A 16,924-nucleotide genomic window follows, 5' to 3' on the forward strand; every position below is an offset into this window, starting at 1 on the left:
CCAAATGCGGCCTTGTCACTTGGATCAGGGTGACACAACACACTACTCTGTTCAACAGCAGGGCCCGACAACTTTCACTGGTTTACCCCTGCCGCATCATACAGGTGCCCTGCCCATCCCTTAGAACGCGTCTAAACGTCGTACTATCATTTAAAACACATCTCCACTCATTCCTATCGCCAAGAAGAGCTCTAGCTTCCACTAGATTAAGACCTCTTTCCTGCAGTACACTCATAACACCATCCATCCACGTCAATCATGGCCTTCCTCTTGGTCCCCTTCTATTTACTTCTGCTCTGTAGATCCTCTTCAACATTCGCTCCTCATCCATCCTCTCCATGTGTCCAAACCAACCGATTACTCTCTGATCCACACACTTGCTCAGTTCCACTACTACTCCATTTATGTCTCTCACAATTTCATTCCTAAATCTATCCAATCTTGTCACTCCTAACATACTACTCAAACACTTTATCTCAAATACATTTAATTTCCATCTCAAATCTGCGTTCAGGCACCAAGTCTCTGCACTATTCAACACAGTCGGCACAATCACACTCTCATACACTCCCTTCTTAACATCCATATTCATACGCTTGTTGCTCATCTCTCTCCTCAGAACACCCAAAACCTTGCTACCTTTGCTAATCATTTGAATGGTCGTGATTAGTCGACCATTAAAATAATCTTAAATTGCTGCCCTATTTTCAACCGGTTTTGATGGGTGAGTTGTGATGACATTTTATTGCAAAACAACAAAAGGTGCTACCTTTCCAAGCGTCATATCAGGCAGTCCGGACTTTTTCAAGAACAGGGCGGCCTCTGTTGGTCCAACTCTTCCTGTGTTGCCCGGATCCACCTTAGGTGGACACAGACCCATACATTCAATGTCACAATTAGGACGAAAACTACTCTGCTAAGAATAGCATTGAGTCACTTTCTTACCTGTCTGTAGAAATTTTCAAACACAGGGTTCCCGCTCGCCAACTGTGATAGACAGGTGCACAGGGAGAAAGACAAATTGAGCAAAGAAAACCATAACATACAACTTTAAACATTAGGGGACACATTGCAAATGCTCAGTAACAATGTGGCATTGTGAGTAATGTAGTTCATATGTTATAAAGCACATAACATCACATAGATAGAGGGATTGGGGGCAGCACGGCGGAAGAGTGGTTAGCGCGTCTGCGGCACAGTTCTGAGGTCATGAGATCGAACCTTCCTGTGTGGAGTTTGCATGTTCTCCCCGTGCTTGTGTGGGTTTCGTCTGAGCACTCCGGTTTCCTCCCACATTCCAAACAACATGCATGTCAGGTTAATCGGCCGAATCCAAATTGTCCCTAGGTGTAAATGAGCAAGTGAGTTGTCCGTCTCTGTGTGCCCTGTGACTGCCCGAAGATAGCTGGAATGGGCTCCAGCACCCCCGTGACCCTACTGAGGATAAGCGGTGCAGATAATGGATGGTAGGATAGAGGAATTGGATAATTACTTTATATTGTTTAACTGTTGACTTTTGGTGTGAACATTATGTTTGCCTATTTGTACTACCCCAGTGTTTCAGGTTGTGAGAGTTTGATTTATTTATTTTACAGTGCTAAACGCACTTTATATTGTTGAACCGTTTACTTTTGTTGTGTGAAATTATTTAAGAACAGTAGTATATGTCTACTTGTCTCAGATGTCTGACTAAAGATTGTGATTTATTCCATAAAGTGAAAATTTCTTTATATTATTTTACAGTTGACTTTTGTTGTGAATAAAATACTTGAACAGGGTTCGTACACTTTTTTCATGGTAGAATTCAATCATTTTTCAAGCACTTTCAAGATCAATTTTCAATTTTTCCAGTACCTTCAAAGGATGAAATCCAGCACCGACCAAAAGAAGGTTGTTATTTTTTTAAATTCATGATTAAAATAAAGCCGCTGTCTTTTGGCAAGCACACACTTTGTGCTATTTTGAGCTGTTCCTATCGATGATCTACAATTTTTTGTGTCAATGGGCTGCTATAAGCTGACATGAATTCTGCCGGTCTGCTTCAACAATGCACAAGTAGATTGGCTTAGTCACACTTGTTTACAAACACGGAAAGGGTTCTATTGGTGTTGGGTAATAATTGAGCTCAATAGGGACAGGAAAAAAGAAAGTACTTTACAAGTAAAAAAGCAGAAATATTAGCCAAATTTAGACTCATTTTATTGATATTCATTGCGCTGAAGCAGAGTACATTCCATATTTCAATCCTACAGACAGATAATATTTTGACTTTTGTTGTACTTATTTTAATTTAGATTTTTTTGCATGTTTTCTAGAAGATCTGTGTATAAATTGGTTAAAATACAGTTGTAAATAGTTTTGGTTTTTTTGCATTTTATCATTTGTTTATAGCACTAAAGAGTTACTATTTCTGATTTTTATTTTCTTATTTATTTTTTTATTTTCAGGGATTTTGTCTTTTTGTTTGACTTTAAATCTGTTGGCGTGTAAAAATAAAAAATGGTTTTGTATTATAACTTCTCTGTGCTTCTATGTGTGGGGGCGGCAGTAGCTCAGGAGGTAGAGCGCTCGTCTCAGGGATCCCAGTTCGAATCCCGGCTCGTCCGTGTTACATGTCGAAGTGTCCTTGGGTAAGACACTGAACCCCTAATACCCCCAATAAGCAGGTTACCGCCTTACATGGCTGCAAGGCCGCTATTGGGAAATGTGGAGCACATTGTAAAGTGCTTTGGGAAGTCATTAGCTTGAAAAGCGCTTTATAAATGCAGATCATTTCATTTCTCTGATCTGTGAATATTTCAATTTATATTTCATGTGTTTTGCAGGTATACCCTGCAAAACATATGAAATGACTAATAAATAACTAATTTGGTGCATAGTGTTTATGTCACGGTCGCCATGACGACCAGTATGCCACGCCCCCGAACTCAAGCTGAAGCAGATCAGCTGATTGCTGTTCTGCTATTTAAGGCTGGATTTTGGGTTTGGCGGGTGCGGGTTCATTTCTCATTATTCACAATCCCGGTCTGTTATGCCTGGTCCTGTTTTAGTCTGTTATGCTTTGTCCTGTTTTAGTCTGTTATGCCTTGTCCTGTTGAGTTCGTGCCGGAGGAACTCTGTATTGTTCTGTTTTGCCCCGGAGTATTGGGCGACTTTTATTTTGTAAAATAAAACTTATGGATCGTCAACGCATTTGAGTTCTCCCTTCATGCCTCCTGCCTCCGTTCTGGTCCGGTCCCCTTCCACGCCACCACGTCTCGTGACAGAATGAACCAGCCAACAAATAGAACTCAGAACTCAGAGCGCAGTTCGGCAGGCGCCTACTGAGTTGGCCTTCCCTGCCCGTTCGAACCACGGCCCCGCCCGTCGTGGCCCTTGCTGTGCCTCGAATGGGGTTCCGGGAAGAATTGACGCCTGCCTGTTCGACTCTCATGCCTGCCTGCCCGACTCCCGTGCCGATTGCCTGCTATTCCGTCTCCCCTGCGTGCCAGCCCGACTCCGACTCTGCTGCCCGTCGGGCCGACTCCGACTCCGCTGCCCGTCGGGCCAACTCCGACTCTGATGCCTGCCTGCCCGACTCCCGTGCCGACTGCCTGCTATTCAGTCTCCCCTGCGTGCCGGTCCGACTCCGCTGCCTGCCAGTCCGACACCGCTGCCTGCCAGTCCGACTCCGCTGCCTGCGTGCCAGTCCGACTCCGCTGCCTGCGTGCCAGTCCGACTCCGCTGCCTGCGTGCCAGTCCGACTCCGCTGCCTGCGTGCCAGTCCGACTCCGCAGCCTGCGTGCCAGTCCGACTCCGCTGCCTGCGTGCCAGTCCGACTCCGCTGCCTGCGTGCCAGTCCGACTCCGCTGCCTGCGTGCCAGTCCGACTCCGCTGCTCCTGTCTTGTCTGTTCTGATTTTGACTCTCTCATGTCTTGTCTGTTCTGATTTTGACTCTCTCATGTCTTGCCTGTTCTGATTTTGACTCTCTCATGTCTTGCCTGTTTTGATTTTGACTCTCTCATGTCTTGCCTGTTTTGATTTTGACTCTCTCATGTCTTGCCTGTTTTGATTTTGACTCTCTCATGTCTTGCTTGTTTTGATTTTGACTCTCTCATGTCTTGCCTGTTCTGATTTTGCCTGTCCTGTTTACCTGCCCTGATTTTGCCTGTCCTGTTCTCGTCGGTTCTGCCTGTCTGTTATCCCCTGGCCAGTTTGCCCACCAGACCCCCTCCCTGCCGAGCGCCGATTCCGATCCGCCCGACGCAGATGGCGCCTGCCTCTCCCCGTTCCTGCGTGTTCGGAGGAGGGAGCGGGGTTGCCCCAATCGCGAGCGTCAACATTCCGGGGCGTGAGGTTGTAATTTTTTCTTTTTTGGGACCTCGGGAGCTGTCCCTTAAGAGGGAGGCTCTGTCACGGTTGCCTTGGTGACCAGTCTGCCCCGCCCTCTGGGCAACAGCTGAAAGCAGTTCCACTAATTGTGGGTCTGTATTTAAGGCTGCATTGTGGGCTCTGCCGTTGCTGGTTCATTACTCATTACTCATTATTCACAATCCCGGTCTGTTATGCCTTGTCCTGTTTTAGTCTGTTATGCCTTGTCCTGTTGAGTTCGTGCCAGAGGAACTCTGTGTTGTTCTGTTTTGCCCCGGAGTATTGGGCGACTTTTATTTTATTAAATAAAACTTACGGATCGTCAACGCATTTGAGTTCTCCCTTCATGCCTCCTGCCTCTGTTCTGGTCCGGTCATCTTCCACGCCACCACGTCTCGTGACAGTTTAATTATTATTGATAGTTTCATCTCATCTCATCTCATTAGCCGTACCGCTTATCCTCATTAGGGTCGCGGGGGGGCTGGAGCCCATCCCAGCCATCTCCGGGCAGTGGGCAGGGGACACCCTGAACTGGTTGCCAGCCAATTGCAGGGCACACAGGGACAGACAACTCATTCGCTCATTCACACCTATGGACAATTTGGACCGGCCAATTCACCTGAAATGCATGTTTTTGGAACGTGGGAGGAAACTGGAGTGCCCGGAGGAAACCCACGCAAGCACGGGGAGAACATACAAACTCCGCACAGGAAGTCTGGAGCTGGATTTGAACCCACGACAGGTTCCCATGACATGAACTGTGCCGCACAAGCGCTAACCACTGCGCCGCCTATCATTTAAAAAAAAATTTAGGAACTGAAAGAAACGGCTATCCCCAGTGAGCTGAGCCTAAAGAGACGATTTTCTGAATAGAACTTTCCTTTTGGGTGCAACAAGAATGGGGTGGTGACGCTTCACATGATATCACCATAATGTCTGAGAGCAGGCGTGTCGGTGTAATTTTCACACACTTTTCAAAAAATTTGTCTTAATTTATTGAGTGGTCTATAGAGTCAGATTGACAGTGGCAACGCTTCCATTCATTTTCAAGCACTTCAACCAAAATTCAACCATTGTCTTAAAAGGTAGCACCTTTTGTTGTTCTGCAATAAAACACAACATTAAAATTTAAGCATTTTTAAGGATTTCAAGCACCCATACGAACCCTGTTGAAGTACAGTATCATAGGTTTACTTGACCAGCTGTCTCAAGTTGTGAGCATTTAATTTAATTTATTAATCCCACTTTATATTGTTTACGGTTTATTTTTGTCTCTCTTTAAGTTTAAGATAAATCTGTTACTGGTGATGTGCAATAAATATTACAAGGTATGTCTGTGTGCCACAGTTCTGAGGTCGTGAGATCAAACCTCCTGTGTGGAGTTTGCATGTTCTCCCCGTGCTTGCATGGGTTTCCTCCGGGCACTCCGGTTTCCACCCACATTCCAAAAACATGGGTGTCAAGTAAATTGACCGGTCCAAATTGAGTGAGTGAGTTGTCCGTCTCTGTGTGCCCTGCGACTGGCTGGCAACCAGTTCAGGGTGTCCCCTGCCCACTGCCCAAAGATAGCTGGGATGGGCTCCAGCACCCCCGCGACCCTACTGGGGATAAGCGATGCAGATAATGGCTGGATGTCTGTTCTTTTCAATCCAACTGACTTGAATACTACTCAGGAAATTTCATATTATTTGGCATACAACCACTTTTTTTTAAACTAACGGAAATAGTTACTTTCTCTGATAACTAGTTATTTTGACTATAGAGTAATTCCATGACTAACTCGGTTACTTTTCAGAAGAAGTAGTGAGTCACTATAACATAGCTGTCAACCTGTAAGTTTTTGCCGAACAAAGTACGTTCATTATGCATTTTAAGACGTGTACGACGTACAAGAAAATCTGTACAGAAAAACACAAATTTGTCAATTATGGGTACCATCCGGTATACACCGACTATCACGAAACGGCAAATCAATCAAGTCTAACGAGTTCGCCGGGGTAGCCTCTATCTCAGTATCGGGTTTTTTTCCGTTGCAAACGAAGCGAACGGTTTGATGCTACTGTGCGCATGCATCTGCCGCCTCGGATTGTATGTGGTAGTTTTGTAGTGAAATGAAGTCCGTCTCTTTTTAGAGAACTGGCTTTTTCGCTCAACTCATTAAAGAGAGCCGGCTCACTTGCTTTGATGTATTATATTACGAATCATTATTGTTGTATAAAGAAGTTAAGAAAAAAGGAAGTATAAAAGGACAAAATGAAAGAAGATAGGTTTTTGGTTATCCCTTTAATCAGTATATTACCAACAATAATATTGTGCAGAAAATGAATTAATAATTTGAAAGAGAAAATGTATTTTTCTGCTTAATTATAATTGCATGTATTTTTCCTTCTACAGAGAACATCCAAGCTACTTCATTTTTGAACACTTTTTATAATATACCTCATTCATGTCGAGCAACTCAGTATCTAGCAAAAAATGTTAATTAACAATATATATGATATAATCAAACGCATATAACATGTTAAACTACATAAATAAACACGTTTGGGAAAAAAAATGGTGTTTATTTTGTATTTTGTAAGGGAAAATACAACATTTTGTTACGGCATGGAGCCCTGGAGCTTGACAGGTATACTATAACTACTTTTTTTTGGTTTGGTTTAAACAAATTTATTGACACTAATAACAGAAAACAATTTTGTCAATCTCAACAGCAATCAAGCACATTCACAATATTATATTTCAATATGACGTTTAACAGCAAACACAATGTGAGGTTTGAACAACCCTTCTCGAAAATCTTAATAGCAAAAAAGCGTATTCACAATTTCGTTGTATAACATCTTTGTTAGTGTCAATAGATCCGTCCAGGCCAAAGTCTTACTTTATTGGAGTAACGTACACTGGTTAGTAGTAACAGGTGCGTTATAACAAGTGACTTCTCAAAATAAATTAAGTTAGACGTGAGGTAAATGACAACAAAATCGCAAGTATATTCACGCAGGCAAAAACAAAGACACGCATTAAACGTCTCTAAGAGATTACGATCAAAACGGGGTAGTTCTTTCGTCACACGTAAATGTCGCCAGCCCGATTTACTTCAGCATCAATTTATCACCACTCACTGATTAGCTCGCTAGGTGCCCCAAATGCTAACCAGCTAGCGGCGACGAGACATTTCCCGTATCCGCTACAAGGACGCGGCTCCTCGGTGACACACCCTATCGTTACATCGGTGGAAAACGACAGGGAGGTTCCAAAAAGGGCGTCTTTTAATGGCGTTTGGCTAGCTGTCGTCAGCTGCTAACGAACACGACGTGTAACGGGACCTCCGACGCTGGATTCGGCCTGCTTCTACTGTCCCGTTGTAATAGATTTATCTTGCGAAATTGCGATGATATTGCACGAAGGGGGAACACAAACCAAACGTTTTGTTGTTATAAGGACTTGTAAAGTTATCATAGTGATGGGCTGCATCCGTTACCTGGCTGAGAGATGTGAGGGCTGCCATCTTCCCTGTTGCTGCGGGAACGCACCCTCCCTCCCCGGCTTGACGGAGCCGTGAAACTGCGACCCCTAGCGGGCTACAGTAAGCGTTAATCTCTTTTACGAGAATTGGCTTTATCGGCTCGGCTCACTAAAAAGAGCCGGCTCTCGGTCTCAAACGGCTCTTCAGATTGGTTTTGTTGCTTTAAGTCAAGTCACATTTATTTATATAGCCCTTAATGACAAAAATGTCTCAAAGGACTGCACAGGATTACAATTACACAATTACCTGACTAACTATCTTTAATCAAGTCTTATGACCAAATAGGTCCTAGGTTTGATTCTCAGCTAATCCGAGTTAAATGTTGAGTGTCCTTGGATCAAACACTGAACCCCTAATGCCTCCTTGCATGGCTGACTCTGCTATTGGTTTGTGTGAATGGGTAGGGGTGAAGTACATTGTAAAGCGCTTTGGAGGTCCTCAGCAACTGTTTACAGCTCTATATAAAAGCAGTCCATTTACCATTTAATAAAGGGTGTCAAACTCAGTTTAGCTATGAACAACATATTCTTCTGTCCATCAAAAAGTGTTGGCAGACTGTTGATGTGCAAGCTCTCCAATGCTTCGCAGACATTATGCAGCAGTATAGAGAATACATGACCAAGTTATGCTCATAATTCTATAAAATATGAAATGAATTCAATTTCAATCAAATGAGGAACATTAACTCTGACTGTTAATGTGAGAGCTCTCCAGTGGCTTGTGCACATTATGAAGAGGTAGAGAGGAAACACAACCAAGTTGTGCTCCCATAGTTGCAGCCCTTTGAGACTCTTTGTGATTATGGGCTATGCAAATAAAAATGACTTGACTTGACTTGAAATGTAAAAAAATGTAAATGGTTTGCATTCAAGGGCAGCACGGCGGATGGGTGGTTAGCACGCAGCCCACGGTGAGAAGGTTCAGGGTTCAAGTCCAGCTACCGCAGCCTCCCCATGTGGAGTTTGCATGTTCTCCACGTACCTGCGTGGGTTTCCTCCGGGCACTCCGGTTTCCTCCCATATTAATTGTCCCGAGGTGTGATAGATAGATAGATAGAGAGATAGAGAGATAGATAGATGTGGGCTTTTACTCCCCCGGGTGGAGTTAAAGAGCCTCATGGCATGAGGAAGAAATAATATCAGTCTGTCCGTGGAGCGAGTGAGTTGTCTGTCTCTGTGTGCCCTGCGACTGGCTGGCAACCAGTTCGGGGTGTCCTCTGCCCTCTGCCCGAAGACAGCTGGGATAGGCCCTACTGAGGATAAGCAGATGATAGATGCATTGTTGCTGCATTTATATAGCGCTTTTCAAGTCTCTAAAGACCTCCCAAAGCGCTTTACAATGTGCTTCACACTTACCCATTCACACACACTCACACACCGATAGCAGCGTCAGCCATGCAAGACAACTACCTGCTTATCTGGGGCATTTAGGGATTCAGTGTCTTTGACATATAACACAGGAATCGAACCTGTGACCTCTTGATCCCAAGATGAGCTACTGCCGCCCTATATTACCTATTGTTTTCTTTTATTGATGTTCACTATGTTTTGTGTACTAAATCTATTGCACCCTGGAAGGGGATTACGACTTGTGCGGCCCCTTTTCAAGGTTTATTTTTTCATCGTGCTGAGGTTTTGAGTTTTTCCTTGGTTTAATATCAGAGGATGGTGTAATTGTAACCTGTTCAGTCCTTTGAGACATCTTGTGATCAAGGGAGTCACAAATAAATGTTACTTGACTTGACTTAAGACTACAGTATTAATTGCCTGCAAACGTACCCAATGTTGTTTGACCAGCGTGATGGTGAACGACAAAGAAGCTTGCAAAATAAACTTTAATGTGTAAAATTCATTCAACAACTGCAACTCAAAAATCCTGAGGCCACTTCAGCACACACAAAAACTAACAATAGCCTGACGCATCACAAAGGTGACAGTGCTTCAAAAGTGCATGGTCTTAATGTGCAACCGATGGTGATGTTTGGGCAATGGGTGCAAACCACACAAGACGAAAGACTACTCGTCATCCCCGGCTTGTTGCAGTAGGAAGTTGGCTGTAAGGTTTTCATTCTTCTCACATGCAAAATATGCCTGGATCACCAAACCCTCTGGAAATCCAAGTGCCTTCAACTGAAACAAAAACATAACCATTAAGGCTGACATATACATTTACTACGGTGAAAGGTGGTGGTCAGTGCAAGTGACAAGTGATAAATTAAGCCTTTTCAGTTATCCCTCACTGTATCATGGATTATTATTATCATTATCATTTTATTCTGATTATATTATTTTTGCGGTTTCGATACTTTGCGGACTTTCATCGTACATTGTGTTCGGCAGCAGACAAACGCAGCAAATGCTATCATGGGGGCAGGTTGCAAAAGGCTATGTACGTGTGTGTGTGCTGGGTGGGCGTGAATGTGTGCATGACTTTGATGGGCCGGTGTATGCTGTCAGTCAAACAGCTAGAGCGGCGCACAAGTCAATGTCCACCCAAAACAATCCACTCGAAAAAAAACTGCTAAGCACAGGGACAGCTACTTTTTAGAGGCTCATTACATTGAACATTACATTGAAAATAAATTAATCAATGAAATCAGACCCTGGGGAAAAAAAAAATGCTGATCACTAGAAGGTGCTCCGTGTATTGTTATCGGGTCCGGAAGGAGACAGAGGTGACGTCGGGAGAGGAAGCAGTATGGGGCTGCAGATGCAGCCTACTGCTGCAGCGTCGTAAAAGCACTTACAAGCTACCCCTGCCGACCCTGTATTGCATCACCGCCAGATCCATTACTCACAAGACTGATGACCTGGAGCCAGATTCATTACCTATGAAACAGATTACTTGGGGCTACAACTCATGGGAAACCGCACCATTTTATTTATCACAGAGGTGGCTCATCACAAGGATCCCTGATGCTAGCGTGCAGCTAGCTGGCCACTCTCTACTTCGATCTCTTACACTATAAAGGAGAAACCCTCCAATTTCGTTGTACTATTGTATAATGACAATAAAGACCATTTCTTCATTCATTCATCTGAAATTCTGTGTTAAGTGTTTTTATCTGTAGATCTATTGTTTTTATTTGGTTACTCTTATGTATATTATACGTAACTGACATCTAAATATCATCAAAGGACTTTTTTGGAACATAACCCCTGCAAAAAACAAGTGATAACTGTAATTACTACATATTCACAATATTTTTTGGCCACAAATCCAGTCTTCAATTTATAAATCCGAATTGAACAGCACTGCAAGTTATCCATCAAAATGCTACACTTCTCCTGCTACACTTCTCTTCTGAACTTTCCTTTAATCCTCGAGGAACGATAACAAGCGAATGCAAATTGGTCGATTACCACGGAAACCACCAATAAAAACAACATAAAAAGACACATCTGTATTGCAATCAGGCATTATGCCCCACAGTAGAGTTGCCTTGGAGCTGTGATTTAAAAATGTAGGGCTCACATTTACACAACACAAATTTTTTGGCGTTTTCTTTTGGCGCGGTTGTAAATATGTGCTAGGCTTTGTGATCGACATCTTGAATGGTCACATAATCCAAAAAAGTGATGTAAACTATTTAGAGCAGAACTGAAAAACAATGCACCTGAAAATGTCATTTGGTGTGCAGGGGCACGGCGCCGTTGGCCATCTGCAGCCAAAGGCGCCAACCCCAAAGGTGATGAAATAGTTTAGATGGCTTTTACAATGACAAATTGAGTTTCGTTCTTAACATTTCAGCACACAGCCTCAAATCAGTTGAACTATCTAGTCCGGAATTTTACAGTATGTGCAAGTGTGATTTCCTTGTCCAATAAAGTGGAAGCTTTACTGACCCGCCTAATTGCCTCCTTCTCATGCTGCGTGACCCGGATATGGTTGTCACCAGATGATGATCGTAGCTCGCCGACGCAGTCGCCACCACAGCCTTCACAACCGCCCCCTCCTTCGATTCGAGGCTCATTGAGCATCTGGACAAATATCTCATGGTGCCGAGTGATTTGCTGTGCAACAAATGTCAACGCGTAAGATGAAGTGAGAGCATTGAGCGACGGGTCAGGGACTTCACCTCCAGAAGCTGAGGGTTGTCTCTGTGAAGCTGCCGCATCATGGCCGGAAACAGTTCTGGGTTCTGTTGAATAATCTGACGCATCTGATGGAACTGAGGCTGGTTTCTCAGGAACTCCAGAGGGTTCAGAGCAGACATTGCTGTGCCCCACAACAGCGGGCCTGATTGAGAAGACCTTTAACTTATGATTTGTGGTCTACACTTCCAATGAAAGGTCGAACGATTACCGGGCGGCACAATTATTATCTGATTATCGGTATCTGCATTTTTTTTTTAATTAAACAGGCCACTGAAGCGTGAAGAACAACGTTAAGGCGGAGGAAACAGCAGCAGCTCTGCTTACTCCTGAGTCCAGGCATGCCTGTGAATCAATACCGCTAATATTGACATTTTAAAATTTCCGTGGTAGGAAAGCGTGTGTAATTCACTTGTTTTGGGGAAGCACGTTTATGTGGAGACTGATATATTAGTTCTTATCATAACATTAGTTTGTCAATCAAGCGTGTGTGTATGTGATTGAGTGAGAGCATAAAAATCAGGCTCAAGTAGAAGGCTGAGTGATTAGCTGTTACCATAACATTAGCCCATCAATCTGGCCCTAAACCAGGAGTGCCCACACTTTTCAATTTGTGAGCTCTGTGGAAATTTCAAAACACTTTTTGTTTTAGTCAATTTAAGTTGGAAGTACTGACTTTTGTATCTATTTATTCTGGAAAAAATCAGGGAGCAATTGAAATTTTGTTTGTACCTTTATAAGAGTTGCTACTAAGCTTAACTTTATTTCCTGCACTGTTCAAGTGAAAGATTAGTCATGTTAGTTGTGTTGAAATTCTAATTTATTTATTGTAAAAGGTTTCAGAGAGCTTTTAAAGTTTTGTTTGAATTCATCACAAATATTGTTTGTTTCTTTTTGAATACTGTAATTAAACATTTCTTACGCCATTTTTTAAGCTTTTACAGCAAATGAATATAGGCTCTACATATCGGTTAGCGGCCTCCACTTAATACTAATAATCGGTATCGGCCCTGAAAAACCCATAACGGTCTATACTGACTTACAATTGGCATTTTCCTGTGACATCTGGGAAGTGTTGGCCGGGACAGTGGGGGGGTTCAAAAAACCATCTCCAAGAGCTGGAGTGTCACTGCTCTCATCGGTGGGGAGACCCTGCGATGCAAAAAATGTTTGATATTGGTTGTGTTGCCCTTAAGGCGATTGCTTTTTTATTTAAGTAATTTGCTGTATTTGAAGTATAGCACCGGGCTAAAGTTAGGAAGAGTTCTAAATAAATATTTCATGCTGATTTAAGCTTTAAGGTAAAACATGTAACGAAATAATACTCCTCCCGGGTTTTCCGCATCAATTCTGGTTCCACGAGCTTGAAGTAAACAAAGACTCACAATCCATTTCCAGCTGTGTCGAAAGAATAACAAAGCAATGCTGTAAGTTTCTAAAAGTGTTTATATAATGTACAACTATATCTTGTAATACTTCAGAAAGATGTAAAGTTTCAGCAAATTAATCTTATTGGCACGTGGTTTCAATGCATTGTAATGTATTGTTGCAGTTTTCACCATCTGGAAAAGGAAATTTATCAAGGTTCGTATCCCTTTTTAATAGCCAAATTTAAACACTTTTAACGGACTTTCAGGCCAAATTTCAAATTTCTCTGGTACCATTAAATGAAAAAATCCTGTGTCAATCGTGTAGTTTGCAGAGCCACAAATATAACTGCCATTTATATATGTGATCATTAATCTTGCATGTGTATTTATCAAGACATGTGATTTTTAGATTTTGAGTAACTCACAAACATATTTGTGTGTAAATATTTCACTCCTCTTGAGGGATATGACCAGGGTAGATAAAAAGATTTTCAATTTTCCGATTTTTTTAAAAGGAGAAGTGACACAAGCTGCTATCATTCAGTCACTATTAGTAGCCTTTAAATACTATTTCAGTGGGTTGAATGTACTTCAAATAAATAATAAAATGAAAATATTCTTTTAAATTATAATTGCATTGAAATACAATAAAATGCAAAAAATATATTAACCATAAACAACGCATTCTTCAAGGAGAATTAACCTATTGGGAAAAAAACTATACAATGATTCTTGATGTAAGATATAAAAATGAATGCAGAACATCTCAGGGGCCGTAGAAAACCTTCTCATGGGCAATATCTGGCCCGCAAGCCTTGACTTTGACATATGTATTTTGTGAGCTCACCATGAGTAAATACTTGACGGCGAGATCCGGGTTATTGTAGCTCGCCTTCAGTGCCGTTACCACGTTTTCACGCTCATAGCCCATGGACATAATCTCGGACACCAGGTTCTCGTTAGCCTGGCCTGTCTCTGCAAGAGGAAGAAGGCATTAGCATTTGATTCCTTGACTTGAAGAATAAATCGCAGCATTACCAAGAACGGACGCAGCCTCCTCCAGCAACTCATCTTCCAGGCTGACAAAAAAAAAGAAGAATATGTCTGAAAAATCAAGAGTCCAAATTTCGTAACCCCTTAACGATGTGAGGGCCTGCCAGTGGGCCGTCAGATTGTTGCGATGTCTGGAATACTCAAAACAACACCGAGCGTTTCTACGTCATCAGGGCCTTTCTGCGTCTGGATGTGCTGATTATCTTATCAGCCTTACGTCCCGTTCCCGCCGTTCCTGTAAACAACATTTTTCACCAGGGTGCCCTGACATTGCACCACAGCCCAGCCAGTGAATATATTTTGCATTAAATGTAATTTGTATTCGATCGTATAAAATCCTTTATGGTCAAATGTATAAAATCCTTCACCCCCCAAAAGTTAACTGCACTTTTTGTACTATTTCTTAATCACACACAAACTTTTGTACCACAGCAAGGACTTTTTAGAATCTCAATTTGGTTAGCGCGTGTGCGGCACAGTTCTGAGATCGTGGGAACCTCCTGAGTGTGTTCAAATCCAGCTCCTGGCCTTACTGTGCGGAGTTTGTATGTTCTACCCGTGCTTGTGTGGGTTTCCTCCCACATTCCAAAAACATGCATTTCAGGTAAATTGGCCGGTCCAAATTGTCCCTAGGTGTGACTGAGCGAGTGAGTTGTCTGTCCCCGTGTGCCCTGCGATTGGCTGGCAACCAGTCCAGGGTGTCCCCTGCCCACTGCCCGATGATTGCTGGGATGGGCTCCAGCATCCCCGCGGCCCTACTGAGGATAAGCGGTGCAGCTGATGAGATGGAGATGAGATATATATCCGAGTATGGGATTCCTGCCTTGGAGTTTTCAGTCATTGTCATTTACGATGTACGGTCAATAAAAATAATAATAAATTCAAGCACTATTTAGAATATTCAAAGACAATTTTCTAAGTTCTCCAGTACCTTTTAAAAGAAGAAATCATTAGTAAATAATGTATTTTGTAGGGCCACAAATATGTATGTGATATACATATTCGATCTTTCACCTTGCGTGAGAATTTCTGAAGACATAGGATTTTTACATCTCGATACATTGCAAATACATTTAGGTGATGGGTAAAAAAATGTAAATATGTGAATTACATTTTTAGTTGCAGGAAGTTCTTCCCAGTACAATTTATCAGTGGAAAACGCTACATTATTTTTTTTGCCTGGCTTGTAATAAAAATGTAAATGATTGATACCTAATTTCTTCTTGCCTTGTTTAGGTGTAGCATGCACCTGTCCTCTTGGGCACGACCCGTAGAAGATAATGACGCTTCATAGAAAAATGCCTTACAAACTAATGTCAGCTGCAGTTAATCACTAAAGAGAAAACAATTGCAATGGCAAAGCGAAACCACCAGAAAACAGTGTCGGCAACATTTCAAGCAAACTTGTTGAGAAACTGTCAAGGTTGCCATGGCTTTCAGTTGGTCCCAGCAGGGTGGCGCCGGGTTCTGTCGCGGTTGCCACGGCGCCCAATTGGCCCCGCGTTGACCGATTGCTCCTTGGGAGTACTTAAAGGCGGTCCTTTGAGCCGTTAGTTGTCTGAGCGTCTGTGAAGCTTCTGCAAGACTCCTGTTAAACTCTGTGAAAAGCCTAGTTCTGTGAATTTGCCTGCGTTTGATCCTGTTTTATTTTGGGCCTTATTTTTTTGATTTTGACCACTTTTTATTTGATTTCAATTCACTTTCGCGTCCATCGATCCCCGGATCGAGTGTGCGCGCATTCCTCCTCTCCCTAATAAATTGTTGAGTACGTTACGCTATTGGGTTCTCGATTCTGTTTCCTGCCCTGGTCCTTGACAGAAACATGGCAACAATTGTAAGCATTTACAAGTACTTCACTCAAAATCCAAACACATTGTAATTCAAGCATTTTCAAGGATTTCAAACACCCGTACAAACCTGGAAGTTGAAGAATGTATGGATGCTTGACTTCCCGCTTCTTCAGACGGGGTGTTATCAGGCTTTGTGTATGTTGAGACTTTAGGAGGTGTTCCAGCATCTGAAGGGTCTTTGGCGGAAGCTGACGAGGGAAATGCATCTTCAGGAGAAGTGGTGGGAGTGTTATCTGGTGTAGGTGGCATTGCATCTTCAAAAGATGTGGTGGGGGGGGATTCCTGTGTAGGGTCATACACAGATGAAGGCAAAGGTGCTTGTTCTGATGTTGAAGAGCACGAGGAGGGAACCTTCGGGGGTATTTGATGGGCTTGATCAGTTTTGGGCTACAAAAATAATACAGAAAAACAAATGTCAGTGTTTAGATCAGGGGTCTCAAACTCAATAGAGTTGAGGGTCGCTGAAGCTATGATCCGAGTGAGGTTGGGCCAAATGGGGTTTTCTGACAAAAACAGCGCTGATAAAAACATTCCTCTGTTTTTAACGGGACAGTGTTTTACATTTGTCCACTAGATGTCGATGTCATGCGTAGTCCAACCAAAAATGAGTCCAAGGAAGTTTACAAACTGCCGAGACTGAGAGTGTGCAAAAAGCACCCTTTCACTTCCTATTTTAC

At 42.7% G+C, this 16,924-nt stretch overlaps 2 protein-coding genes across 6 annotated transcripts in view; both read right to left on the reverse strand.

Moving 5' to 3' along the window:
* Positions 1-7,909, reverse strand: part of eps15l1a (epidermal growth factor receptor pathway substrate 15-like 1a) — a 41,263-nt gene extending 33,354 nt beyond the window's left edge. For all 5 annotated transcript variants that reach the window (XM_088349089.1, XM_088349088.1, XM_088349087.1 and 2 more), the window contains exons 1-3: positions 7,836-7,909; positions 946-987; positions 770-859 (exon numbers count right to left, since the gene is read on the reverse strand). In XM_088349089.1, coding sequence (XP_088205215.1) covers positions 770-859; positions 946-987; positions 7,836-7,862 — 159 coding nt within the window. In that variant the 5' untranslated portion in view covers positions 7,863-7,909. The remainder of the gene's footprint in view (positions 1-769; positions 860-945; positions 988-7,835) is intronic.
* A 1,826-nt stretch (positions 7,910-9,735) lies between these two features.
* LOC148355414 (uncharacterized) overlaps positions 9,736-16,924 on the reverse strand; it is a 28,868-nt gene continuing 21,679 nt past the window's right edge. The window contains exons 14-20 of the mRNA XM_088350224.1: positions 16,315-16,634; positions 14,383-14,423; positions 14,192-14,319; positions 13,018-13,126; positions 11,959-12,119; positions 11,726-11,893; positions 9,736-10,009 (exon numbers count right to left, since the gene is read on the reverse strand). Coding sequence (XP_088206350.1) covers positions 9,896-10,009; positions 11,726-11,893; positions 11,959-12,119; positions 13,018-13,126; positions 14,192-14,319; positions 14,383-14,423; positions 16,315-16,634 — 1,041 coding nt within the window. The 3' untranslated portion in view covers positions 9,736-9,895. The remainder of the gene's footprint in view (positions 10,010-11,725; positions 11,894-11,958; positions 12,120-13,017; positions 13,127-14,191; positions 14,320-14,382; positions 14,424-16,314; positions 16,635-16,924) is intronic.

This window comes from Urocampus carinirostris, chromosome 12, assembly GCF_059441175.1.
Source record: "Urocampus carinirostris isolate Australia breed hairy pipefish chromosome 12, RoL_Ucar_1.0, whole genome shotgun sequence".
Classification (NCBI taxonomy): domain Eukaryota; kingdom Metazoa; phylum Chordata; class Actinopteri; order Syngnathiformes; family Syngnathidae; genus Urocampus; species Urocampus carinirostris.